General features: G+C 38.5%; 1 protein-coding gene and 1 long non-coding RNA gene across 3 annotated transcripts in view; one reads left to right on the top strand and one right to left on the bottom strand.

The window, feature by feature from the left end:
- Positions 1 to 27,806, bottom strand: part of ANK3 (ankyrin 3) — a 302,810-nt gene that overhangs the window by 19,797 nt on the left and 255,207 nt on the right. Inside the window, exons 30-42 of the mRNA XM_054728942.1 lie at positions 27,388 to 27,595; positions 26,354 to 26,450; positions 25,545 to 25,773; positions 24,778 to 24,903; positions 23,944 to 24,066; positions 23,486 to 23,512; positions 22,386 to 22,467; positions 10,836 to 18,605; positions 10,132 to 10,206; positions 8,786 to 8,917; positions 7,760 to 7,903; positions 4,433 to 4,520; positions 1,699 to 2,077 (exon numbers count right to left, since the gene is read on the bottom strand). Of these exons, the coding sequence (XP_054584917.1) occupies positions 1,699 to 2,077; positions 4,433 to 4,520; positions 7,760 to 7,903; positions 8,786 to 8,917; positions 10,132 to 10,206; positions 10,836 to 18,605; positions 22,386 to 22,467; positions 23,486 to 23,512; positions 23,944 to 24,066; positions 24,778 to 24,903; positions 25,545 to 25,773; positions 26,354 to 26,450; positions 27,388 to 27,595 (9,480 nt within the window). The remainder of the gene's footprint in view (positions 1 to 1,698; positions 2,078 to 4,432; positions 4,521 to 7,759; positions 7,904 to 8,785; positions 8,918 to 10,131; positions 10,207 to 10,835; positions 18,606 to 22,385; positions 22,468 to 23,485; positions 23,513 to 23,943; positions 24,067 to 24,777; positions 24,904 to 25,544; positions 25,774 to 26,353; positions 26,451 to 27,387; positions 27,596 to 27,806) is intronic.
- LOC129152016 (uncharacterized) lies at positions 4,564 to 27,414 on the top strand. 2 transcript variants are annotated; one of them, XR_008558731.1, is made up of 5 exons: positions 4,564 to 5,194; positions 6,006 to 6,165; positions 10,923 to 10,984; positions 14,002 to 14,195; positions 27,341 to 27,414. It is a non-coding gene; the product is annotated as an uncharacterized LOC129152016 (long non-coding RNA). The 2 variants fall into 2 exon arrangements; XR_008558730.1 differs by having other exon boundaries at positions 10,920 to 10,984.

Below are 27,806 nucleotides of genomic sequence, written 5' to 3'. Positions count from 1 at the left end.
TTTTGACCTGATTATTTAGGGAACAAAAAGGGGGCTGTTTCTGAAATCATACATCAGATGACCTCGTTGGTTGCTATTGTCCTATGAGCTAGTCACAAAAGACCCATCCGAACATCTTTGGATTTCTTGTGAGGTCAGGCTCATATCTACCAGAAGCTTGAACTCCTTTATGAATTTTTATGCTCATAAAGCTTTTATGCATTGGAGTGGGACCTGTGACCAACACCAAAGGCATAAACTCATTTATTAAAAATGTTGCAAACATTTCCTAGTAGTGATTATTTTCCATTGCTGATGAACTCAGCTGAGATTCCTTCCAGGGTTAAGACTTTGTTTTTAAACCCTCTTTATGCCTTCTCCCTGGTTCCCCAATAGCCAATCTGTATGCACATTGTATATACATAAAGGTGCTTATTTATACTTATATTTCAGTACTTTCTATTGATTTTAATAGGCTTTTGCACATGTTCATAGTTAAAGCACCAGAGTGTTATTGCTTCTCTCTTTGTGTGGGCTCATTTTAAAAGGGAATATTTTACTCAAAATCATACTGCTTACATAAACTAAGAGTTAGCTAAAAGAAATTGATATTCAAAACCCCACTTGTCAGGAAAGAAGTGAAAAAAGACCTGACAATTTTACTTTCTTTCCCTTTCCTTCTAAACAAGCAGGAAAATGGTCAAAAGATAGTTTGCAGAAGGGAAAAGGAGAGGATATTAGTCAATAAGCTGACAATTATTGACTAATTGTCCTCTCAGAGTGATTGGGAGTTTATATTTTTTTAAGCATCATATTAATCATGGACTCATTATTTGACAAAAGAAAACTAGATGGTTTAAGGAAAATGACAAGTGCTACTATTCCAAAGATGTATAACTCTTAATCTATGTCTACTACATAGTTCATGAAAAGACATAAAATTTGAGAACAAAAAAAAAAAAATCAGCTCTATTTTCTCATATCCATCTATGAATCATAATTTCAATTCTTTAAAATATCTAAAAATGATAAACCTCAATGAATAAAAAAACTATTAAGATAGTATCACCAAAACATACAGGTACAAAGAGCAAGCAAATAATTCTGTGGCAGTAGGTTTTAAAATCATCAAAAACAAATATTAACATAATTATCAACTTAGATATAAAAATTATTAAAATGATACTTCTTACTTTAAATTTCTAAATGCTGTCAACCAATAGTGGTATATACACACATCCTTTTAGGCTTGGGAGCTATGTTCCTTCAATTTTTAAAGCACACTTTCAGACAACTGACCTTACAGGGTAGAACTTTAAGATGGGTTGTGTGCTATAAACTTCAAATTATGCAAAAGAACCAGAAAGGGTCAGAACAATTACCCTCCTTGCATAGGAAAGAAGATTGGATTGGGATTTAGGAAATTTAAATCCCAGAAAAAATAATACTGGACCTTAAGCTGGTTACTTAACATCTCTATGATCTGAAAAAATGGCTAAAGAGATGGTTATTTCTTTTTCCTACCCTATGAAAAAAGATATGATCAAGTAGCTTTACTCAGAACTTTCTTTACCCCCAACATTATTGTTACAATTTTCGGTCACACATTTATAATTTGGAAATAGTAATGAACCTTGGGTCAATGCTACATTAATCAGAGGAAGCGAATCATCAATACCTTCAGTTTAAAGTACAGCACTCTGAATAAAGCGGACGTACCTTTGGCTCAGACCCACTGGACCCCTCTTCTTCGTGGAGGTTAAGCCTTGGCTTGCCATCTGCAGGAGAAGTCCTACTCATCTTTTTCATACCGACAGGCACACAGGGTTTAGGTTCCTCTATTACAAACTTGCTGGTTTCTTCGAGAGATTTCTGATATGCTGCTAGTGATGATGCTGGTTCCTCAACACGACCATATCCGTGTGGTTTTGGTCTCAGAGATTCCTTAGTACTCTGTTTCCCTACATCATTTTGGGATTCTGGAAAGTAAGATTTCGTCTTTGCTTCTGAAGTGACTTCTGCATAGTTCCCATTTGCTTCAAATTTCCCAGGTTCTCCTTTGAGATATGAGGTAATGGAATCTCTACATTGGTCTGGGCTGCAAAAGGTAAAACGTAGAAATTTACAATGGTAACACATGGATGGAAATGGGTCTAAACTTTTAACAACTATGTTTTGAACTACTTTTGAAGGCATAAAATAGAAAGGCCTGAGAACTCTGCTCACTGGATTTCAAACTGTGAGGGGCAGTCCTGGGTGTGGGGATGAGGAGGTGCTACGCAGGCTCTCGGCAGTTTCCAAGCTGGCTAGCTATGCTGTCATTGTTTGTGTTTTGTTTGATTGCACTTCTATAGCCGCTTGAATTCTATATCTTAAAAAGTAATCCTGAGCAGTTCATGGACCGCTCAGAGTTCCAGACCCACTAATTTAAAAGAGGGGGATATCTCAAAATGCTTTTATACTGCCAGTGAAAAAACTGCTGATAAGGCACGAAATGAATTCCTGTGATGAGAGCTCTGGCATCCCCTAGGACCCCAAATTCCAGTCTTTGTGTTTCCAATGATGATCCCTATAATTCCCTTCCTTGCTCCCATCTTTCTATGCTCCTGACCTCTGCTGACACTGACTAGTGCTCACCCACTGCTTGTACTTCCTGTGAGAACTATTTTTCTTTCAACTATTAAAAATCTTTCTCTTCCAGTACCTAAAAAAAGTGATTTCTAATTTTTAGTCATTTCAGTATAGACTTTTATTTTGTAGCTTGTGTATTGTGTTTAGTGTCTTTGCTAATTACCTGTAGACTTCTGAAGGCAATAATTATTGCAATGTTTTATATGTATAACATATTATGTATATGTATATAGTATGTATGTGTGTATGCTTATAATCAAATTGATTACCTAAACAGAGTTATAAAAATATCAATAGCACACCCTATTCTGTTTGTGTAAGGACAAACAGTTCCAGCATATTGTGAAGATCCTATAACATAAATACAACTATAAACTATATGACTGTATCTGAACGTAGACATCAGAAGTAGTGTTCTTTATTGTCTTGGCTCTTTGGTAGGGTGAACACAGAATTCACTGATGCTACCATTCTGCAAAAAAAACTTTTGTAAACTCCACCTTTGGGAATTTTTATGCAGCAAGAGGCTTAGTAAGATGAAAATATTAAATTTGGTTATAAAATCATGTTTTTTTGCATCCAACTTAAGTTTATCATTAGTTGCCATTGAACTAAAATGTCTGATGTGTACTTAAAAAATATTACTAACAGATTATTTGCACCAGTCATTTGGTATGCTTGCTACAAGCTTTCTTTTTCAATATATAAACCTGTGTGAGGAAAGGAGTCATTCTTATTTTTAAAGCTGATTGAAGTGACGTTCTTAGAGTTTAGAAATTCATCCAAAGTCAAAAAGTGCAAACCTAATGATGGTGATATTTGAAACAATGTCTGGAGGACATTAAACTCCCATCTTTCTAGAGTAAGGCCACTATAAGAAGAATCAGATTCATAATTAGGGAATTATATTGGGTATAAACAAATTTCAATCATGGCAAAATTATTTGGGCTAAAGAATTACATATACTGCCCAGCTGGTGTGGCTCAGTGGTTGAGCACCAACCCATGAACCAAGAGGTCATTGGTTCGATTCCCGGTCATGGCACATGCCCCAGTTTCGGGCTCAGTCCCCAGTGGGGCATGTGCAGGAGGCTGTCGATTGATGTTTCTCTTTCATCAATGTTTCCCTCTCCCTTCCTCTCTCTCTAAAAAAATTGGTACATATACCATATTGCAAATAATGTAAAACACTCATGTAGAAAAAAGGGAGGATATTATATAAAAATGTCTTTTCTTAGTATGGTAGAAAGACAGATGACTTTTCTTTTTCTTTCTCTGTGTTTTCTGTTAAGACATTTAAAAAATGTATGCAAAAAAAATCCACCAAAATTATAATGGTGGTTATTGCTAGATTGTGGGGTTGCATTGATTTTTTTATAAATCTGTATTTTTAAAATTTGAATAATAAGCCTATTTACGTTTGCACTCAGGAAATAATAGAAATGTTTATATTTCTTTAAAAGACTTGGAATTTATTTATTACATTCTTTTGAATGAGCATTAATTACTGGCTATGTGAAAAGAGTAATACAAGTAGTAAACTAGAAAAGAATACCCTTCTAAAGTAAAACGTACATCAATTCTTGGCATATATTTAAAACTTCTTGCATTTCCTTCAGGCTGTCAATAGTTTTAAGAATTATATTTGAGTTTAATGCAATTTTCCCTCTCCAGATTAGCAAATGAAACAACCTTTAAAACATGTATTATCCCCAAACTGGAATGGTCATGTAGAAAAAGAGTAAATGCTAGAAAGCACATATTTAAAACAAACTACTAACATGTAACCTGTTTCATTTTCCTTTTTCTGAAACAGCCATACCTGTCATCCAGTCGATCTAGTAACCCACCAGTTATTCTTCGAGCTTGAGCTGGGGACTCTAGGTTTCCACTGGTCTCATTCTGCCAACCTGTAATTGAAGACATTTCCAGTTCTGCTTGCTGAACACGTTTAAGAATAGCCTGTACTTTTTCTTCTGTCATCTCCTCAGACTCTACTCCTTCTTCAAGTTGAATGTCCTCAAATAGAGATTTGAGTTTTTCTTCTGTCATCTCCTCATCAGGACCAGATTTTCCTTTCTCTTGCTGCTCAGAGCTGACTCTTACTTTTCTAGTATGTTTCAGTGGCTCTGCTGGTTTAACATCTTTTGGGACCCCAGCCATACTTCCAAGGTATCGAGGATACTCACTCAGATATACATTCTCCAACTGGCTCTCATCTACATCGACTGCTTCGGGCATTTCTGTTATAGGCATTGAGTCTTCAAGTCTGCTGTCTTCTAAGGAAGTGTCTTCTGCAGTTACCACTGGAGGTCCATCTGCTGAATGCTCTACATTTCCCCGGGAAGGCACTATCCCATCACTCAGTCTACTGGGGGTTCTAAAGGGAGATTCTATGCTAGAGGTATCACTAAAATAATCATCTTGCTGGAAAGGGGTGGGTGGTGTGTAGTGCAACCCTGTGGGAGTTTCCAGTTCCACTTGAAGGGAAGAATAACCTATGGAAGACAGTACATTTGGACTGACTGGAATGAATTTCGAGTACATCAAACAAAAACACATGGAATGACTTAAATTATATCAGGTATGAAAATGTAGTATGATGAATTACAGAATGATAAATTTATTGGTTTAGTTCAATTAAATGTAATACAACGAAATAAAAGGCTAGTGCAAACTATAATAAGATAGGATATTAAGATATAGATTGTTTCTATCAATTTTGGTAATTTTAATATAATAACTTAAATACACAGATTAATTTAATCCAATATAAAGTTATTTGCCACTATAAAAGATACATTTATTCCATGGCCAAATTTATTATCATTCAACGTTTAGCATGTAAAATCCATATATTGGTGGACTAAATACAGCAAGCCACAAAAATCAATTTTTATAATTACTTATAACTTATTTTAAGAACAGTGCATATGAGCGATTGTACCCAACTCTAATTTTTACTTATTTCACATGAAATTTACAGCAAAGAAAAATGAATTTAATATTTGGAAAGCAATGATTATTAGGTTTTGGAAAAAAATCTAAAACCATGTTAGGAAAAGGATTTAAAAAGCAGATAAAGTAGAAAAGACTCCATGTAAATCTTCAAGTGTCAAAATGTGTTAGAGATGAAAGGGCTGTGGTGTATATGGACATTTTGGTAAACTTGGTGAGATGGGTCCACTCAGAACCATGAATCAAATAAAGAGAAAAAGGAAATGGTACAACAGAGACAGGAGGAAAACCATCTGCAAAGAGGTCTGAATATTCACGACAAGGCTATGAAACACAGAGGTTCATTAACCAGACTACATAGAGGGGACGGAGGGAGCAGGTCTCTCATGTTTTAAACTGTGCTGCATGGGCTAAGGAGTATTTTTCTCTTTGAGCAGAGAGAAAAGTCAACAATGGTCTGGTCTTGGTGAGGAAAGGAAGTTTTACAGAATTTCAATGAAGAGGAGAGACAGGAAAAAAAAAAACACAACGCAACCCAGCACATTTTCTGAATTATTAGTCTACAAAACTAAAGCCTCGTTTTTCCATCAGTCCAAGGTAAATACCAACTTAACTTTTATTGTGAATTCAGATCACTATAGGTAAGTGAATATTTTCCTATTATGGTCACCTGTAGACCAGAATCTTGTTGAAAAGCTGGCTAAGATTAGCTGGGGTTTAGAATCTGTACAAGTGATATTTAATACACATATTCCTAAAATTTCCCTAAGAATTCTTAAAACAAGGAATAGAAAATATTGAGATATAGCAAAGGCCCTTGTGAATTTATTTATTTAATGATATTCTGATTTTAAAATCTTAAAATTAAATGCAGTTTTCAATTCCATTGAATATGTCCATTGTTTCCTGGTGATCTTGTGTATCAGAGCTACTGTGCTTAAAAATTTTCCCAACAAAGAATGTTAAGAGATTCTATAAACTATAATTTGGCAATAATTCATCATTTGATATAACATGATATGTCTATAGTGCAAAAACAGCTTGGTTACCAATACATGGTTTCACATATAAGATAAGGCTTTAAAGGGAGCTTTTCCCCAAGATTCTCTGGTGTTTATAAACTTAAAGATAAACCACTTTTGACACTATTACCCATCATTCTTATGTTATGTGGATAACAAGGTATGCTTTAAATTTTCTGTTGACTTTGAGAACTTTTGTCACATAATATGCAGAATTAAAAGTTATTGATTCTTGTTAGTCAAACTTTTCCAGTTTAAAACTGGAAAAAGAATCATCATATTTTCCAAATCATGGAATAGTGGAAAAATATCACTAGTCCTTCTTCCTGCATCCACACCATTATCAACATTTTACTCAAAATTCATTTTAGGAGTAAATTCCATTTGTGAAGGAAGATGAGCATCTTGAAAAACATAAGGTATTTGTTATGCTTTTCTTAATACTTTGATGAAAAAAAGCCCAAATTTACATAATGAAGGAAAAATTACAATATCTATAAATGGAGCTAATGTAAAAGATGAATTATGTTATTAGAGACATCTATGCTCATTGAATTAGAAATTATGCTGCCTTTTATAAACTATATATCAAGTAGGGTTTGTCCCCCCAACAAATAAGTAGCACATGAAGATAAAACAATGCTAAATAACTAAATAGTTTTTTGAGTGACACATTAGACTTTTTCAGTACATACTTAAATACTGGGTCCCAAAACAGTAATTCAGCATTTTACTTAACAATTTGTATACTATATGCTTAAACTTGACCCAACACCTTACTTACTTGGTAAAACAGCTCACAATTTGGTTTTATCTATATAAAATAAGCTAATTCACTAGTTTTTTAAAGGTGAATGTGAAAATGACAAAAACTGTGCAGTCTCTAGATATTAAACTTTCTCCCATTTGGTCACATAAAATATTTGAAATTGAATTCTTTCAGATAACATATGCTTTTATATCTCATTGTTCATGTTTTACATAACAGACATTTATCATTTGGTCTATCAGAGTATATATTTGCAGACTCTGGCAGAAAAAAATGCTGTGAAAATGAGAAATTAAGTCAAGCAAATCATCATTTAGCTGGTTTAACTGACTTCCCTGTTTTACTGCATTTTCAAATTTTATCAAATGATTAAATAAATATGAACACTGGATTCAATTACCATCAACAGGGTCATGGAAAACATTGTTCTCATCTGCAAAACTTCTGGTGCCTGAAATATTTCCATAATCAAATATTGGTCCTTCTAGCAGAGTCACTATATCTATTCGATTAATTTTCGTCAAGACTGAAGTTAAGGCATCAGCTGAAAAAGGAGGGGGGGAAAAAGGTTGAAAATCCAAGGAAATTATTTCTTTCAGTCATCACAATATCCACACAAAGACATAGCTTTTGCAACCCTGCTGGCATTTTAGCTCTTCTTATTGCAGCTCTGAAAACCAGGGGGCTCAGAAAACTGGCCACTCAAGGGAAGATTTGTAAGGGTCTTAAGAATCACCCCATAAAGCTGTGCTTGAAGACAGCAACATTCATTCCATTGTAAGATGCAGAGCAGATGAGCCCCAAAATAGTTACATTCCTTTTAGTTATAAGGGGATCTCATAAAATTTTAAACATGTTCCTCTCCTTTCAGACTGTCAAAATAGGCCGCTCTCATATTTGATGCTTAGCAATTTAATGACTTACTAAAATCAGGCTGACCCTACAATAACTTATTCCACATTGTTGTGGGTTGGCACTTGTCATAGTATAGCACCCTCCTATGCCATCGACAATAAAACAAAACCCAACAATATTAGAGAATTCTCTGCCACCACAGACCAAACTGAATACAATGATTTGATCCCCTAATTTGATCCTGTTTTTCTCTCTACCTCCCTGCATATCCATCTCTGACCATAGCAGTAACTTCATAGTGTTTGCCTACCACCCCATAATTTAACAGAATTATATTTTCACTTTTAATGGTCACAGAGAGAACTACAGACAAAAACACACAAAAAATTCCCTATTTGCTTTCTGAAAGCTTCCTAAAGATAGGTTAGAATATTTGCACTAAATTAAACAAATATAATTTCAAAAGACCTGCTACTACTTTATGATTACTCTGATTTTATTAACAGTAGGCTTATAGAAAATATTGGATATATGCAGTTATGAAAGTTAAAGTAATATAATTTCAGCATACTTGTAGCATTTTTTCCATCTCTGGTAACCCATTTTTTTAATAACATGAAGCTTTGAGAAATTAAAGAATTTGGATTTTCCACACGTATTTGATTGATTTCGTCCACTGAAAAATTCAGTTCCCTTGCCAGTTCTGTAGAAAAGAAAAAGAATTATTGAGATTTTGTATTCTACTTGTATCACATATATTTAATTTTAAAAAAATTTACAGTAAAACCCAAGTACAGCCTTGGGCAATAATCATGATATACTTGATTTCACAGGAAAGTAGTGATCCTACATAGGCTATGATTGAACTCTTACTTAGTTGCAATTAGATTATATAGTTTATTGATCTGCACAAAGATTTGCTGGATTCTTTTAATTCAGCCAAATTATTCTTTCAATTTGAGCAAACTTTGTACAAGATATGTAGGGATATACAGTTCAGAAATATACAGCACAAGAGATGCTGGTGTTTTCCTAGGCATTCTTCATGAAGTGCATCTTTTACTCACTTAATATTCTACTCCAGTGGTCAGCAAACTGTAGCTCTGTTGACTAATGAGTTTGCAGATCACTGACCTAGACTCTCGATTCCAATAATTACAGGCTGTTGTTGTTCCTTGTGATTAAGCCCCTATCCCAGTGGTTGGCAAACTCATTAGTCAACAGAGAGGCAAACTGCGGCTCGCGACCACTGTTCTATTCTATATGTCATCAAGTTGCATGAACTTCAGGCCAGATCACTGTCTACGATATCCTGCCACATGTATAAAAATAAAGGGAGGTAACTTTCTATCCATGTAGATGTATACACTCAATCTTGTTTATGCAGAGAGTGTCTTTGGAAAGACATGTATGAGTAGTAGTGGCTGCTTTAGTAAAGGGAAATGTAGAAGTCAAAGGTGAGAAGACTTACTTATTTTTTGTACAATTAAAAAAAGATTTATCAGGTATGTAGTACCTTAAATAATTATAAAAAGTAAGGAATGGTAAACATATCCTTCCATGGAAAAGGAATTGGTCAAGATTCTATCCTGCTTAAGAATTTTTTTTTATATTGGCTACTTTTTATTTAATTAAAAGTATATATATTTTAAACTTCTATTTTAAACTTTTTATTTTAAAAAAGTATATATATTTTAAACTTCTATAAGATTTAAACTATTCTTCAGTGAATATGCATAGGAAAAGCCTTGAAAAACACAGTATACAGTAACAGTATACAGTACTATCAGTAATTATTTCTGGGTAGGTAGAATTATAATATTTTTTACTCATTGCTTTTTTTTTAAAATAATGAACCACTTGTGAATAAGAAAGAATTTAAGAAACTATCTGTTTCATTCAGGTTTATTCACTTACCTGTCCAACTAAGTCCCAGGTGATCGGCTACTATTGCCATCCTGATATCTGTCCGTTCACATGGACTCTGTGGACCTACGATTTACAATTTCTTAATTAAAATAATCATCAAGAAAAACAGGATACTGGAAAATTGCTTTGAGCAGTATACTCAGATTTTACAGAGAGACTACTGCTAACACTGTACACTTAAATGTGTCCTAATCACCTACATGAACACCTCTTTTCACAGGACTCACTTGATTTTCACCTGCATCAGGCCAAATGTCAGACTACATGGATGCTCAATGTAATGGAACTGAACATGCTGACAGGCTAGCTACTTTACAACAGTTACAGAAGTGTTGTGTTGGTGAAAACACCATGATGGGGTTTCAAACATCTGTGCTTTTACTTTGACAGAATCATATCCGTTAGCACATTAAAAAGAAGAAAAGTTGCTCATCGTGAATGACACCAATATCCTCAGCATGCTTCCCTAGCTGTCTACGGTGCAGTTTTGGTTAAAAGGAAGAAAGAGGAGTGTATAGACAGCACATACAGATGACAATGACAGAATGAGAAGCTACGGTTAAGTCACTCCACAAGCAATCACGACAGTTCATGCACTAGGGTCTACGAGTGGGAAAGTGTTTACAAACTAGGCTCGTTCTCCGGGATGTGAGCAAAGAGTGCTCGAGAAGCCTGACTGCCTTCATTCTCACCAGTCCTCCTACTGCTCCTTTTCTCACTGCCGGCCTTTTCACTCTTTGATTTTAAAGGCGCTGCCTCTGTTTTCTTATCTCTAGCAGACTTCGTTGTAACTGAAGGCGGGCCACCCCGGGAACTCTCGGACAACGACGTGTTTCTGGAGGTACTGTCTTCCTCATCCGACCACTCGGACTGCATCTTTTTTTCTTCTTCAGAGAGGCGGTCCACAAGCTTTAAGGTCTCACCACTAATTCCCTTAAAATATTCAATGGAATGTTTACAAACTTCCTTAAGCTGACTCTTCCTGACTGGAACCGTGGTGGTAGCATTGGAGGTGGTGACACAGGTGGGTCTTACCTTTACTGGCAACTTGGATGGAAGCTGCTTGGCCTTGTCTTTCTCTGGCTGCCCTTGCTTTTGTGGGGTGCATGCTTTTCTACCTGGGGCCGTGTTACCCCTGTGTGTGTTTTTTACTGGAATTCTGGACTTCACGTCTAGACATGAAGAAGAGGTACGGGTTTTGGTTTTCTCAGATGGACTAACCTGCTTCATTTTACTCACTTTCATGTTTGGCATAGGATTTGGTGGGAAGGTATCTTTTGATGCAGTGGCCTTTATGGGAAGTTTGGATTTTCGCCTAATCCCTACCGGTGCCTGTGTCTTTTGCTGCTCTCCAAGCACTTTCTGCTTCTCTCTCACACAGTGTCCCTGTGGCACCCCTGCCTTTTTTCCTGACGAGCTTTTCACTGGATTAGCTTTCTCTGTGGTACGAGTGGGTGCGGCGTGTTCTGTCAGAACTACGATACTTGTAATGTTATCTGTCTGTATAGTGGAAGAATCCAAATTGTTGTTGTTATTAAAGTTATCTTTTTGAAAATCGTGTTTTTCTTGGGGCCTAGCACCCATGTGGCTATCGGCTGAATTGGAAACCACTGTTATAGCTTCATTTTCTAATCCCTGACAACTGGTCATCACAGCTTCTATCTTATCTGCGACTTCTCCAGGGCCTTCTTTCTTCATGGTCATGGTGGACGCAGAAATCCCCATTTTTATAGGCGTGCGCAACTTGGGGTCACCTTTCAAGGTGTTAGTGGCTGCTGCTGACTTCTCCAGGGAGGCACTACCGGGTGTGCCTTCCTGACACTCTCCGCTGGTCGGGATGCTGGGTTTAGGTTCGACCGCAGGTGCCTCTACATTTCTCTCTAGATTGGTTTCTACAGTGGTGTCCCCTGACTGTGGCTGTGGTGTGGCAGTGACCATACTTTTATCCCCTTCCCCCTGGTCCCCTGACTTCCCTTCAGAAGTATGCTCACCAATCTGGAAAAATTGGAGCCTCTCTTCAACAAAATCCCTCTTGCTCATGTCAATTGCACCACTGCGAGTCATCTCAAACATTTTTCCTTCATGAAATGGGAAGGGGTTAGGCTCACTAGTTGGGGTACTTTCATCGGTTGGCGTTCTGGCTGGCGTTGTATCAGGGGTTGTTGCTGGAGAGCGGTCTTCCACAGCCAGACCAAATGGCTTAGTTTCATCTTCCCGGGATTTACTGTCAAAAACTTCATCATCCCCTCGGTTATTAGACCAAGGGTCAAAATCTAGACCTTTGGTAGCTACTGTTTTAAAAGGAGTGGCAAATTCTTCATCTACTTTGTAACTGAAATAAGTATCAGGAAACACTGATCTGTCAGGATGTCTGCCTTCTAGGGTGAAAAACTGGGCCCCTGACTTCGGATCAGTCTTATCAGGAGTCTTTTCGGACGAAGAACTTTTCGAAGATGGCTTATCTTCCTCTGGTCCCACCCTTCCCTCTTCCTCGATGACCTCAAGTTTACTTTGGCTAAAGGAGCGGTCGGCTGGCTTCAGAATGCCCTCCGTGTTCCAGATGTCTTTCTTAATTTCCATGGTCTGACTTGGGAGTTTGGAATCACTCTCCGTCAAGCCATCGTCTTCATCTTGCAGGTCGTAGCCATCAAGAGAGTCAATCTCTGTGGCATCTGTATCATGAGAAAACTCGGCCGTGGTAGCAATGGAGCACTCTGTGATGGACTGGTCATTGTTCCCATTCTGGGCAGTTTCATTCTGAGGCGAATCAAGGCCAAATTCATGATCTTTTCCAGATCCATTAGTTTCTAATTCTTTCTGGTTGGAAGCCTTTTCAGCAGAAGCTTTGGGTTTTGCCATTTCTTTTTGATCACTGTCTGCTTCCTTTAATTTGAAGGTGTATTTTTTAACCGGCACTGGTTGATAAAGTGATTCGTCATCGCTCGAATCACTGACGTCTGCCCCAGGAGGAACTGGAGAGGGTGGCTGCACTCGGATGACTGGCTCAGCCAGCTGGTACTTGTCATGCTCATCTTGCAGACTGACTTCGATCATGCCAGCCTCTCTTTCAGGCAGATAAAGATGCTTCTCCGACTCAATCTGGTCGGCATCCAGCGGCGGCGGAGGGGGAAACTCGATATAGGCAACTCTGTTGGTTTTGGGCCTTTGGTTAGAGTCTTTGCTCACACTGCTAGGCATTTCGTGTGCGCCTATTATCTCCTCCACTGTAGGCTGCTTTAAGGAGGACGACTTGCCCTGCTCCTCCTCCTCCGATTCCTCAGAAACCTCGGGAATGGGGCTGGGTTTACCTGGTATATAAGCTATGAGTGAGTCTGGTGTCTTAGACGTAAATTCATAGCTCACTTCCTCTGAACTGGGCGTTTCTGGAGTTAAAGGGCTTTTCCCAGAGCTGTCTAGAAAGGAAACTTGCTCTAGAGTATCATCTTCCGGGCTGCCTTGGGGAGAAGGAGGCTGCTTTTGCTGTCTAGTTGTATAAAAGGCCCCCCTGGTCTCTTGTACTGTCTTACATTCCTGGCTGATGATTTTTTTTACACTTCCTTGTTGTATCTCCTTTTCATATTGCTTCCCCACCTGCACAAAACTGACATAAACAGGTAAAGTTTTTATCTCTTTCCCTCCCTCTGACGGGGCTAGTGGTGCAGCTTTTTCCAATCCATCAATGGGACTGTGGTCGAATACTTCGCTAGAGGGAGATTCTTTTCCTGGGCTAAAGTCTAAAGAATCAGGAGATTTGGTGGGGGAGCTTTCAGTTTCATCGAGAGAGGGGCATAAGCCTACATAACTCTGCTGTTTGGACACTTTGCTGATTTCTGAATAGGTAACTTTTTCTTCTTCTAGAGAATTAAAGTGCTGTGTCTCCACTGTCTCCGTGTGACTCGACTGGGGTGACTTTGGTGATAGTTCGTGCTTTGGAAATGGCGACTGCTCACAAAGACCAACGGGAACGCTAGAAGACGGCATTCTCCGCTCATCGGCCATTCTGACTGGGATGTGCGACGCCGCCGCCGCCGAGCTCTCACTTCTCCTCGGAGGTTGGTCGAGAGCCCCGCCAGGACGGTCCCCTTCTTTCACAACATATTCCCTGTATAAGACCTTTTTGGAGGGAGATTTTACAGTCATTTCCTTAACTTCTGAGAGAGAGCCATTTGTTAACAATTTGTGTTCTCTCTCAGTCACAGACACAAATTCACTCCTGTGATCAACCAGTTTACTCTCAGGGTGACCAATGTGATTCTCTCTTACATCATGAACAAGTACATGCGAAAGCTTTTCTTTCTGCGACTTATTGTTAGCGGCTCCAGAACTTTCCCACGTTCTAAAGACCTTTTTGTCCCAGGGTCCCTTAGTGGCTAAATCTGAGGCTACGTGACATGCCAAGTCTTGAGCCTGTTGCTCGGGAAAATAGTCAGGCATCGCTTTATTTGACATTTCAGTTCTCTGTTTCTTCACATCATCAGAGCCAGAACCATTTACAACCATGTCACTGCTTTGCTCGGCCTCATCTTTAGCTTTTAATATCATAAAATCTTTTTGGGCAGGTACTCTTTCATCTGAGAGGTCTATGGCCTTCTGCTGTTTTTCTCTAGCAAAAAGTTGGTAGACCGGTAGCTTGCTCTCCTGCATTTTTTTAACTGGGATTCTGGATTGGCCATCTGGCTTCTTGTCCTCTTGAGTCACGTCCTTACTTTTGGTCTGTGCGCCTTGTTCAAATTTTAACCTAATGGAGCTCAGTTTAGATTGTTTGAGCTGAAACCCAGACTGGGGCCCTTCTGGTGCTTTGCTCTGTGGCACGCTTCCTTGGGCTTCCTCCGTGGACCTGCCGTCCTCAGTCTGTTGGGACAGGACCTTCTTCTCCGGGCTGCTGGGCAGACTGGACGCTTTCCTCTCACTGGCTCTGGGGAGGCCTTGCCCATCATGGGCATGTTGCCTCGCCTTAACCCACTCATCGCTGGATGCCAGCAGTTCTGTCAGCAGTACTTTCTCGGGGCTGCTACTGGTAGAGCTTTGAGAAGAGTATTCTTTGCCATTTCTGGGGCGTGCCTTTTTCTCTGGGGACTGCAGTTCATCATTGAGCTTTTCGGTTTTGTCACGAAAAAACTGTGACACCTCAGTCAGTTTTTCTTCAGCCTCCTTCACAGTCCTGTCCACCCTATCTTCATACATCAACTTCTCTCTCCCTCTGTCTAATCTGTCCTCAGTAAAGCGCATCCACATGGCATGTTTTGGACTACTACCATCGCCAGAATAGTGCAACACTGTCACTTTATCAAAATGCTCATCTTTAGACACTTTACCTACACCATTTTCAGACACATCTTTATAGATTTTGGAGAGAATTTCTTTTTTGGGGGCAGTGACTACTTTTTCTCTGGACCGCTTATCAGACCCCTGTAACTCTGAGCTAGAGGGTCCTGCATGGTCTGTCACCGATTCCTCAGTATCGGAATGAGACACATCTATCTTTTCTGACAGAAGCATTTTCTCAGCAAACCTGTAAGACTCCCCTCTTAGTTCTGACAACTCATCGTCATGGTATTCTATTGAGTGTTGACTCAAAAGCTTCAATGTTTTATAAGAGTCATCAGATATGAGTTGAGCAGAACTAGGGCGACTATCTTCTTCTTGGGACACAGGAGTGTTTACTCTGGAAGACTCCAGATAAGAAGGCAAGGACTCTTCTGCAGTGAGTTCTTCCTCTTCTTGCTGACCCGGTTCCTCTGAACCAGGAAAAGCATCGTGTTTTTCTGGCAGAAAATCTTTTAGGTTAACATCTCCCCGGGATAAGTCTTTCTGATACACATACATTTCCTTTTCTGGATGCTTTTTGGTTTCTCTAATAATGACTTCAGTGGGCTCAGCTTGGTTACCTTTTTCGATGTGGACTTCTATTATACGCTCCAGTTTGGGTTTCATTTGGTTGTCCTTCTCTGCGTGCTGGGCTGAGGGGTCAGCAGCAGACTTGTGAACGTCTGGGGCCACTGCCGACTTATGTTCAAACAGACCTGCCAGTTCTTTGGAAGGGTCCCGCCCGGACTGAAAGGCCTTCATGATGTCATGGACCGACATGGTTTCTTCGATTCTTTCAGAGGCGCCTTCGCTGCCAGGTGGAGAATGATAAACCGTCCTGGTAGTGGTGGTTATGTGTGTCTCTTCTTTGACACGCATGCCTTTGCTCAAAGCTCGGTTGTGGTCGTCTTCATCACTACTGGCTTTCATTTGAAACGCTTTAACTTTTTCTTTAATGCTGGAAGTGCTGGGCTTGGGTTCTAATTCCATAAACGTGGGTGACGGTTTGGGTGACGCGGGTTCCTCTGGTTGGGACTGGGCAGCCTCTCCGGCCGAGGGCTCATAGCTCCTGATAACATGAACCACTTCGGTTCTTGTTTCTGTGATGACAGGAGGGATGGGGACTTCGTGGAAAAGCGGCTTGGGACCAGTGCTTTCAGCGCTCTGTGGGGCTGAAGGTGTTTTTTCACTTCTCGTTTCAAAGCCACTGTCAGACAAGGGACTTTTATCCTGGTCGTGCTGAGAGAAGTCATCCGGAGACTCTAAAATAGCGTCTGTTCCAAAAAAGGAATCGGCCATTTTACACAATTCCTTCTCGGAGGTGGAAGGCCTCATGGAGGCAGGAGGCATTTTGAGTTTGTGTTCCTGCAAAGCAATGGCTGGTTTTAAAATTCTCTTCTGTCTCTCTTCACCATCTTTCTTTGCGTCCTCAAACTTGTACTTTAAGTTTGTCAGTGAACTACTCCCAATGTCATTCGTTAGGTAATCAATCACCTTGGTCAGGCTGTAGTCCTTCTCGGACGCAGCTTTGGCTCGGACTTGCACTCGCTCGGGCAGAGTGGGAGAGCGGCTGGCAGCGGCCTGCTGTCTCGCTTCTCTTATTTCTTCGGAACTAAATTCTATCCAGTCGTCTTCGGGCGAGTGTCCTTTGTCACTCTTGGGTGATTTGGGTGGTCCTTTATTATCGACACACACATCTTTTTTCAGGATTTCGCTAACTTTCACCAAGTCTTCCTTCACTTTCTCAACAATTTTGAAAGGTTCTTCGTCCTCCACCCTCCCCTCCTTGGGGAGTTCCGGCTGGAAGGGCTTCTCCTCAGGCACATCTGTCTGCAGGATTGCCGTCATCCGCATGAGGTCCTCTTTCATTTCAGCCACGTCCTTTAATATCTCCTGACTGGAAGATAAAGAAGATGGGGCAGACAACTTAAGGGCAGAGGGTGCAAGGAACAAAGATGACTTGACTGGGGATGAAGTTCGATTGAAATGGGGCTGAGGACGTGTCTCCGTAGTCAATGTTTTAATGGGGGACAGCAAGGCTGCTGCTGATTTTGCAAGTGAGTTAGAGTCTGGGAGTTTCTTTAATGCTGGTTCTGGCAAAACATTGACTACAGAGTATACTGGCACTGTTATTACCGATGAAGTTACAGATGAGGTAGTTGCCGATATTGACGACCCAAGGGATGTGTAGAGTGCACTTGCGGAAGGAGTTCTGAGAGACTGAAAAGCTGATGGTGCTGAGGAAACATATGACCTGAGTGGGGAAAATGGCATCGCTGTCGTAGAAAACACTTTCTCAACTGTGTCCGTGGCGGCATTCACCACAGAGCTCACAGAGTTTGTAGCGGTAGAAATTTTCTCCTGTAACGTGGCAGTGGCTTTGCATCCATTAATGAAAGTTGAAGATGATGGGTATTTCAGGGGGGAAATAGATCCATTGACTAATGCTGCCTCTGCATGTCCAGGCATCTGCTTCACGGGCGATGAGAGAGAAGAGGCCATCGTCACCTTCGCCGATGACATGATATCAACTGCTGATTTAGCTGGAGACACCACTGACTTTAACGGCGAGGATATTAGCGGCGCTGCTGATGTAATGATCGACTTAAATGGCAGACTTGAGGAATACATGTTAATGTTTGACTTGGGGGAGGCAGGGGGTGTCATAGTAATTGATGACCTCTCCAAGAGAGACCCTGCTGTAGTCACTGGAGAGGTTCGAGAGGAAAACATAGAACTGGACGCCAGCCCTTTTATAGGCGAGGCCTCCGTGACTGTGGGCGCTCTAACCAGGATACCAGAAGACACTTGGACATTGTATGGAGATTGTGACACCACTGTTTTGATTGGCGAAGACATTGTCCGAAAGGATCTAATTGGCGATGCCACATCACTAATGGATTTAACGGAAGATGTAGTTGACGCGCCTAATGTGGATTTGATTGGAGAAGGAGTTGAAACGGACCAAATTGATTTTAACGGAGAAGCTGATGGCGTATTAGAGGAAGAACTTGATAAGGAAGTGAAGCCTGACTTGGCTGGCCCGGGCACCGTGATCGGAGCTGTGGTCCAGGACTGGTATGGTCTTGTAGAAAAGAATGGCTTGTATGAGTAAGAAGTGGGGAGGGATCTTGTTGCTCCTGCACTCCGTTCAACTGTTTCTTAAATTTTAAAATGAAACCAAACACAAAAATCAACAAAAATGGTTGAGAAACAGAGAGACCAGAGAAAAAAATTGGTCAGTAAACTTTGAAATATTACAAAAGCAAGTACAATTGTTTGCATGATTTAGGATGGAAGAGGCAAAAGGAACAATTAAGCAAAAGAGGGGAAAATTTTCTACAGACATAACTAATCCAAAGTAAAAAACACACAAAACACTAAATAAATAAAAAACAGAGCAATGTGAAATGAAAGACAGAAAAAGCATGTCGCAACCAAATAGGCCAACAATGAAAATTAGAAAACACGAGGAAAGAATTAATGATGAAAAATAACCACAATGGAAAACTGTTCCCTTACTTCCTATTGACTTTCTTATGTGCTGGTTTTGAAATATCAGTAGCCATTCTGTTTTGCCTGTATAGGTTAATGTTTGTTTTGTGCAACCATAAAACTCTCATTTTAGTAATTTCTAATGTTTCCTCACCTTGAACCATATCGATGTGTGTAGCTATATGTTAAACATCTAAAAGTCTTTTTTAGAAAACCACTCAAGCCTATTTCATGCAGAATCCAAAATAACTTTTAAGTGACAGGCAACTGATGTGCAAACTGTGAAGCCACTGGATTTTAAATCTGCATCTTCCATGCACAATTCGGTTACGCTTCACACCCATAAAAAGCCAATAAGAGCAAGAAATTCTCTGAGTCAGAATTTTAAAAGAAAAAAACAAAAAACAAAGAAAAGGAATGTTTGCATTTAACTTTTCCATGCAGTATATTCCTTTTGGTGAGGAAAAAAAAGTGATATGAAATGATTTTAAAATGCATGTGTACACACACACACATAAAGGGAGAAAAAAAACCCGAAAATATGATTCATGGTTACCATAAGCAAGCAAAGCAACAAAACATTTTATCATGCGCAATATATCATGGCAAACAAGCCAATGATGTAATACAATTTTTATGCCATAGTATGCACAATATATAAACTTTAAAAATACTTTCACAAGAGCATTGAGAAAGAAGAGTACACTTTTTCCATGAGATGTGAAGTCTTGGTACCTTTTGAGATTTTAGGAAAATATTTAATACTGCATAATAAAAATATATCTGCAACTAAACATATCCATGTTTGGTGTTGTCATCATTATGGATAAAAGCACACATTTTATCTCATATTTTTTCATAATCTATCATACTTTTAATTCTCAAAAGGTATCATGGGGGAAATCTAAAAAGCACATTCATATTTTTAATACCCCATATTTAACTTATCTACAGTGGGATATAGTATTTTTTTATGTATATAGATTTCAATGGCAAAGGTCCCAATTCTGGTGCCTTCCCAGAATATTCATGGGACTCATGGATACCCCAAACACTGGAGCAGCCACGAGGTAGACCTACCACTAGCAAAGATGGATTTACTACCAGCATTCTGCTGGCAGAGGGACAGGAAACACACAAATGAGGTAAGCACACTCGCCGGGGGAGAGCAAACACACACTTAGTCCTCTCTACTTCTACAATTCTAACAAACAAACCGAGCTGGTCACAGAGATTTGGAATGCCTGCCAAGGGTAATGTGTATGTCAGGGTGACTACACTGGTTCAGAACAAGAGTGAACTGCGAAGAGGAAATGAGAATCTGCTTCATCTTTATGCTCCTCTTCAGGCTGTGCTCGTGCCATTGCTACAATCCAGTCCTTGGATTAGCAGCTACTCCCACAAGGGTGAAGATTTTCATTCCTAGTGTACATTTAAATTCAAACATTCAGAACATACCCTTTTCCAGACTGGCATATTATTCTAAGGAAAAGTGGGAGAACTAAGGAAAAACTCACCCATTCATTACCCCTCCTAGCCATAATTCTCAATATTATATTACTTAACTCTGTTAGAAATACCACACTACAAATGAAAGGTTTGGGGATTCATTCAATTCAGTGATCTGGGCACAGTCCAATGTCATGGCTCAAGAGAATTTATCTTTGTAACTACCAAAAACTGGTAAAGCATCTCTCCTTTACCACTGAAGGCTGGCTCATCAAACAAAGAAGTCTTCTGAACAACCTCTATGGTTTTATACCTCGCACAAGCAGCCAACTTACTGTTCAATTACATGTTGTGTTTTAATGACACATATTTTGTGGTTCCCTTTATAACAAAGGCAATTTCTGGATGTCAGGCAGTTAGAAAGGACAGGTAGTGAGAGAAAAGCTGCATTCACTTGGAGTTCTAATACCAATTCAGGGCCATGACTTTTCCTTAGTTTCCTTAGCTCCTCCTTACTCCTTTCAATTCCTCTGTTCACCATGTTCTTTCATAAAAGAGAGAAAAATATCCTTGTTCTTCTATCAAAACTCAAAGAAGATAACCTACCTACACCTTAATTGACACTAACCAAAGAGTAGCAACACTTTCATAAGTTGGGAAAATTCAATTGACTTAGCATATACCTGACCTTACAACTCATATTTCCCACAACCAATACCTTAGGGACCAGAATCAGATGTGAGCTGGCCTGCCCAGAGTATTTCTGTCCTAAAGTAGCTGGTCCATGGAGCTTAAGGATATGGCCTGGGAGTCCCAACCAGCTATGCAGTGAGGGTCTTAGCTGGGACGGTGTGGGGGTGGTGGTGGGGAGGGGAGAGGTAAAACAGTATTCCAACAAAGACGTCCCCCCAGGAGATTTAGTTACTGAAAAAAATCATCTAGTTACGTACACACACATCTTTCCTGCATTGTAGCACAATGGGAGTTAATTTCAGAGAAGTTGGGGAAAACCAAAGTTGGGGCTCTCACTGACAAATTTTCAATCCTCCCTAAACTCAAGTCATGTGAGTAATGGGAAACAGCTAGAAATTATTCACTAATTTGGAAATAATTTTTTTGTATAAATCTTTCTCTAATGTTTAAAGTGGCACCACTATATCAATCAAACACAGTACAGTTCTCACACCCTTAGTTCCTGTTGGTGGAGGGGTTATATTAAGGGCTGCAGTGATCAACAGAGGTGATAATCATGTGGATGAGGGGAGGGGAGGCAAAAAGAGAGGGAGAAAATGAATATGATTGAATGAATCTATACCTTGACACTTTTAAACCAGTTAACAATGAACCAAAACAATCAGTGAGAGATGAGTCTAACCAGTCTAGTGAAGACCAGCCTTTAGAACATAGTTAATAAAGGGCAGGGGAGGGAGAAAGACAGAGAAGGAGGGAAGAGAAAGTCAGTAAACCCGGGCTACCTCAAGAAGGTAGGAAAATACCACTCTTTCAAAGTGGGCAGAAAAAGAGGCAGGACTAAGACATAATGACCTATGTAGGTAAAGAAAAATGAGATGACAACTAAAGTTACTTTCTCATATTTTTCTACCATCCCACATACATAAAAATATTTTCTCTCTTGAGCATAGATTTAAAGCTGCATCGGTCCAACATTATCTCCTAGCAAAGTTAACAATCAAAGTGAAACCGCGGTTTTTTAAGATAGGTGATTTTAAGTAATAAAAATGGTTAATGGCTTTTCAAAACCTGTTTTGAAGCTATGATCTAGGGGCTGTTTGTGCCTCATATCTTCAACTATGTACCATATATTCCTTAGATTTCATGGTGTTACTTAGATTTTCATGGTAAAGTTTTCTTGCAGGCAGTTTTTCTTTTGCCATTGGGTTTTCAAATGACCCCAAAATTCTGACTGTATAGAAAAAATGTCTCTTCTTATAAAAATCTGCATAAATTAGTAAATGTGTTAGAAAACTCACTCATTCCAGGCTCAGTCAAGTAGCTGTAGCGCTTACGTAAAGCTAAAGATGCAAAGCTCTGTCGTTTATCTGCTTTCTCGGCCTGAAAAGGAAAAAACAAAGACTGTGTCCAACATTTTTGTGACATTTCATAGTTTAGAAACATTTTGTAGGATGTTATGTTGATATCTTATTTATCCTTATTTTTTTCTTCGTATGGAATTTCCTCATTAAAATGTGATTCTAAAACCCCACCTCAATGTCTCAAACAAATAGCCATTGTTTAGCAAATATATGAGCACCAACACAGCAGACTACAGGGAACTACAGATAAAAGACGAGAATTACAGAGACTTCTGATGCTAAACAGGAAATTTCCCCCAATTAATTTGGCCTCAAAGCACATATATCACAATGTGAGTACATTCCAGGAAAAAAGGCACACAAAGGTTATTATTCTGATTACTGCTGTTGTTTCTGTGTGTTAATAGGCAGAAAGTATAGATGAGAAGATTAAAAACAACTTAATAGTTTCATTAGGAATAACGTTACTGAGTCTTAAGGCTGCTGATTCTATTATTATGGAGGTGAGAGTTTTAAAAATCCAATTATCATCTAACTTGGAGAAATATTAGGAGATAACTTATAAGAAAAAATTCATTCAAAGCTTAATTGAATAAAAAATGGCCAAGATACACTTCTTTAAGTAGAATATAAAATATTTATCAATAGCCATTGAGCACATATATTATGTAAAACCACAGGTTAATTTGTATAATAAAACTTCATATATTATCCACGATCTTGATTTAAAAGTTATAACACAGTTGATACTAGGTGAAAATGTATATTTTGACACATGCTAATTACATTTTAAAATGTTTAAAGGACTTGAGTTCAACTTTTTAAATCGTTATCGATTATGATTTTACTGAATATACTCTTATGCATATGTGGATGAAGAATGAACTATTCTTTAAGAAAAATATATATCCTTTACTCACTTAAGCTAAAAAAATAGAATACGTTTCCCATACTTTTTAGCCTGCTGCAACTTCTTTTATATAGATTCAATTCCTATTCTATCTCTGGTAGAGTAAAAGCAGAAATGTTCATATTACCTCATCATCTTGATCTGACTCTGTCTCCTTTTCGTTCCAAGATGCATTGCAGAGACAAGGAATATTATAATGGACAGCAGAAAAGAATATCAGGATATGAAAAGGACTAAGTAGGAGCACAAAATGCAAGCTGATTTAGAAGGCAAAGCAAATCAAAAGAAGCCAACAAAACGTATCCAGAACAGTACGTCCATGGCAAATGAATGTGCGATGTCCTTTGAAAACATAAAAAAAATCTATGAACTACCAGCAGAAGCAGAGGCAATAAACAGGACTCCATCATACAAACCATACGAATCTGACACCACAGTAACGAGACTTAGTCTACACAGAGACCAATAGAACATGAGTTTCAAGAGCTTTAATCATGTTACACAGCATTCCTTAATTGCATACCAATGGCCCACTTCTTCAAGACCAGGGAAAGAAAGTTAAAATAAACCGATACCAAAAGATACCTTTTTATGTGCCGGCAGAGTGATATTTAAGTTGCAGACAGCTGTTTGAGGCAGTCCTTTTGTTGTCTTTGGTTCTTTCAGAAAAGACAGACGACCGCAGGGCTCTTGGCTGGTGTCTCTAATCTAGAAGAATTTAAGAACTTATGTAGCTGACGGTTACAGAAGTAGACTTTTCTAAGGAATCCTGTCTTTATAAGAGTCAAGCATGTTTGTTTTATGGAGACCTTCAAGAGGCAGGAAAATAAAGGGAAAAGATGATGATAACAATGACATGGCTACCGAGGTGGTCACATTTAAACTCGACAAGATTTAGGATGTTCCATTCCTAGTCTACACACAGGATTATTCTGTCTGGGTTCCATGCATTTTCTTCCTGTCTCATAATTTCTTTCTCTCAAATCCTCAGTCTTAGCAACACGGATAACAGCAAATAATAATGACAGTAAAATCATTGTCCTGTGTCCTTCTGTTCTCTGAGGAAAAAGTCTCTCCAAGAAGGTCCCTGGGCTCCATCAGAAATGAAGGTGAAGCTTGAGTTCTGAATTTAACTTTCATCCATTATTTGATTACTGAGCAATAACCAGCTACGAGGCATTTTATTATACTAGAGGGTTTGGTCTCACAAACATCTGCTTGAACAGAAATGACTATTTAGCTGTTGAAAAGGTAAGGACTTTTTAAAACTAATTACAAAGCTTTCCTACCTGAAAAGTACACTCGGGTAGGACTGAGACAAAAATCTGACCTTGTTCCTATGACTTCAGATTTGGGGGGATATTTCAAACAGAATAAGTGATTAGGACCTTCACCGAGTCGCTGCTGACGACAACTTACCTTGATGGAAAATGGCAGTCTATTTTCTTTGAAAGCATAAAAGTTAAAAACAAGTTGCTGTCCTCCTTTGGTCAGTGGAGCCAGATTTCCATAACAGTCAACATAAATAGGTTTTCCTTCCAGAACCTTTTAGAGTAAAATAAATACATAATTTAATATTAACTTTAATTAAAAGAATTTTGAGATTTTAAGTCACATTAACCTTAACTGAATGACAAGTTTCTATGTCACGTTTGTCTCCTTATGAGGAAATTACTTCTATAGTCCTATTTGCCACAGAAATAACTGTTTTGGCTCACAATTCAATAATTGTGACTGGAAACCGCATTATGGACCCGTATAAAACAAAATCATATATTTCTATTCTAGCAACTTTAAACATGTTTGAGAAAGTATCTGACATCAATCACTTGTTCAGATAGACTTTGAAAACTTGTTCCATTTTTTTTTAACTCTTATCTGATGTCTGGGTTTGAAAAAGCAAAATCATGGTAATGTGTATAGACAGTGACCATAAAAATAAGATAATTCGAGTAGCTACAGGAAAATGGAAACCATGACTCAGATCCATTAGTATTATATTTTAACCAACTAAGACAACCTCGACAACATTTAAAACAATTTGAGAATGAATCTATATTGTATTTTTAAAACAAAAACTAAAATCAATAATATACTTGATATTTATAGTGAGCGCTATTATGGTCTCAAAAGAAAACTTCGTATCTGGGGGATATAATTGAATGAACTTATTCTGAACAAGGTACCTCAATATCTTTGCTTCTTGCAACTTCCTCAAAATTCTCTTGCTGCTCTAAAGTTTTGTCCACTTTGTCATCTGTCATGCAGAAACACCGCAGGGAGGATTCTACAGGATCATTCATTTTGGCAAAAACAACAAACTTGGCCATATATGGAACACATATTAATTCTCTGTACAGTTGCGTGGCTAACCCCACAGTTTCTAAAACTTGATGGCAGTCTGCAAGCCAAAATCTGATAAAAACAAAGCCAAAACAAAACAAAACAAAATGTAAGTATGGAAATGGAGTGACTTAAATGCCAAATCTTTAAAAAAAATTCACCATTAAAAAAATCAGAGTATAAAGGGATCTAAATTAAAACACTGACTTGTTCGTCTAAACAAACAGCAGGATGTTTGTTGCTTATCAAACAGAGAAAATGGTAAGATTCTCTTTCTTTCCCATAAAAGTCTTGTTTCCCTCTAACACATACCCATGCATGGGAAGACTTTCTTTCTACTCCTGTTTTAAGAGTTTTTAATCTATAACTTCACAATTGGAAGGAGCATGAATTTTATGAGAGAAAACTCCTATCAGTATTTACAAATTAAAGTTGCTAAGAAATTTTACTAGAAGAATCCAGTCTAGCACCTTATAGCTTCCTACGAAAACTGGGCTTATCAACAGTGAATTTTAAATTTCTGATTTAGATCCAACTTCACTATCAGAACTGTAAAAAATAACCATACTGGCATTGAGCACAACAATTTTTACTTTCCGAAAGCTAATAAAACTAATTCCTTATTGTTTTTTGGAATCCTTTAGTTCCATACCTGGCGGAAACATTGGTTGTAAAAGAGACACAATCCTTTATAAATGTCAAAGGAGTAGTTCCTGTGATGTCTTCCCACTGAGCCGGTGAGGTGCCCCCTAAGAGAACAGCAGCAGAGATGGTGACTTTATTAAGAGACATGCTCCTGTAACATTTGCATCATTATCCTGTTCTTCCCGGTTTGCCAGTAGCTTGCAAAACATCAACACTTTCAATTAATGACATTTACTAAAGGTAGTTTTCCTCTCGACTCTCCTTTTATACATTTGCAGGGTTATTGTGACCTCCTTGTAAGATATTATCTGATTTTTAAAAAATTACTTTTCTGTTTGTCCGGGTATTAATGAATGGCTTGAAATTGAGGTAACCAATTTTTAAGTGGATTTTACAAGTGTACTTTGTAAGTGCCAAGATTTATTGTTTCAGATAGACAATCTATTTTTTTTTAATGTTTAAAAAGGCAGTAACCATCAAGAAAGTTAAGAAGCAACTTATTTGTACTAGCTGAATCATTTAATTTAGCAGGGACAAAGGGTGAATCAGCCATCAAAATTATTCTTAAAAACAAACAAACAAACAAACCCAGTCTATCTTAATCTTGGGATTTTCAGTTAAAGATCACATTAGGTTGATCAAATGAGGAATTGAGCTCTGGATTCCAGGTGCTTCTCATAAAACATGTACTCCCGAAGTCCTTCAATTTCCTGTCATCAAAAGGGTGTTGCTAGGCCTACCACCTCTGTCTAGGTCACCAAGAGATCACCGAGATGCCCCAGCAGATGCAATAATATCTCAATCACCTTAAGAGGGTGCTATTGTTACTAAATTTAGTAGTAGGAAAAATGTTAATTTTAAATGATATCATTTTAAAGAAATTATTAGAGGGATAATAGAAATGAGGTGATGGACAAGTAAAAATGTTGTATTCTTTTTTTTTTCTCTTATAATGTTGGCGTGGATATTTCAAAGGCTTTATGTTTTCTTACAGAATCACTGCAAATGCTAGCATCAACAGCAAGTACAGCATGACCAAACCTGTAATGCTACAGAGAAGGCGCAGATTGGGTGTGGCATCCCCCTTGTATCCGTTGGATACGCCTTCTCCCGAGGGCGGGGGCACCGGAATGGTCATTGTGATCGGTTTATGGAATTTCCTTCTTCTTGGTTCCACAGTGACAATTGGGCTAAATGTTGCTTTGTTTCCAAGGATCTTTTTCACAATTTCATCTGGAACTGGCTGAGCCTAGAGTCAGAAAAAGAACCTTAAGTGAAAGTGGCCCTTCTAAAAAATTTCATTGGAAAGTTGACTTTTTTTTTTTTTTTTTTTTGGAAAGATGACTTTTTAAGTGAGGAGGAAATAACCAAAAACACACAACCAATAAATGTCTTTTTCTTCATCCATTCGCATTATTTCAAAAAGGTGTAAAACAACAACAAACAAACAAACAAAACAA

Source organism: Eptesicus fuscus, chromosome 17 (genome assembly GCF_027574615.1).
Source record: "Eptesicus fuscus isolate TK198812 chromosome 17, DD_ASM_mEF_20220401, whole genome shotgun sequence".
NCBI lineage: Eukaryota > Metazoa > Chordata > Mammalia > Chiroptera > Vespertilionidae > Eptesicus > Eptesicus fuscus.
This window is presented reverse-complemented; position numbering and strand designations above follow the sequence as displayed.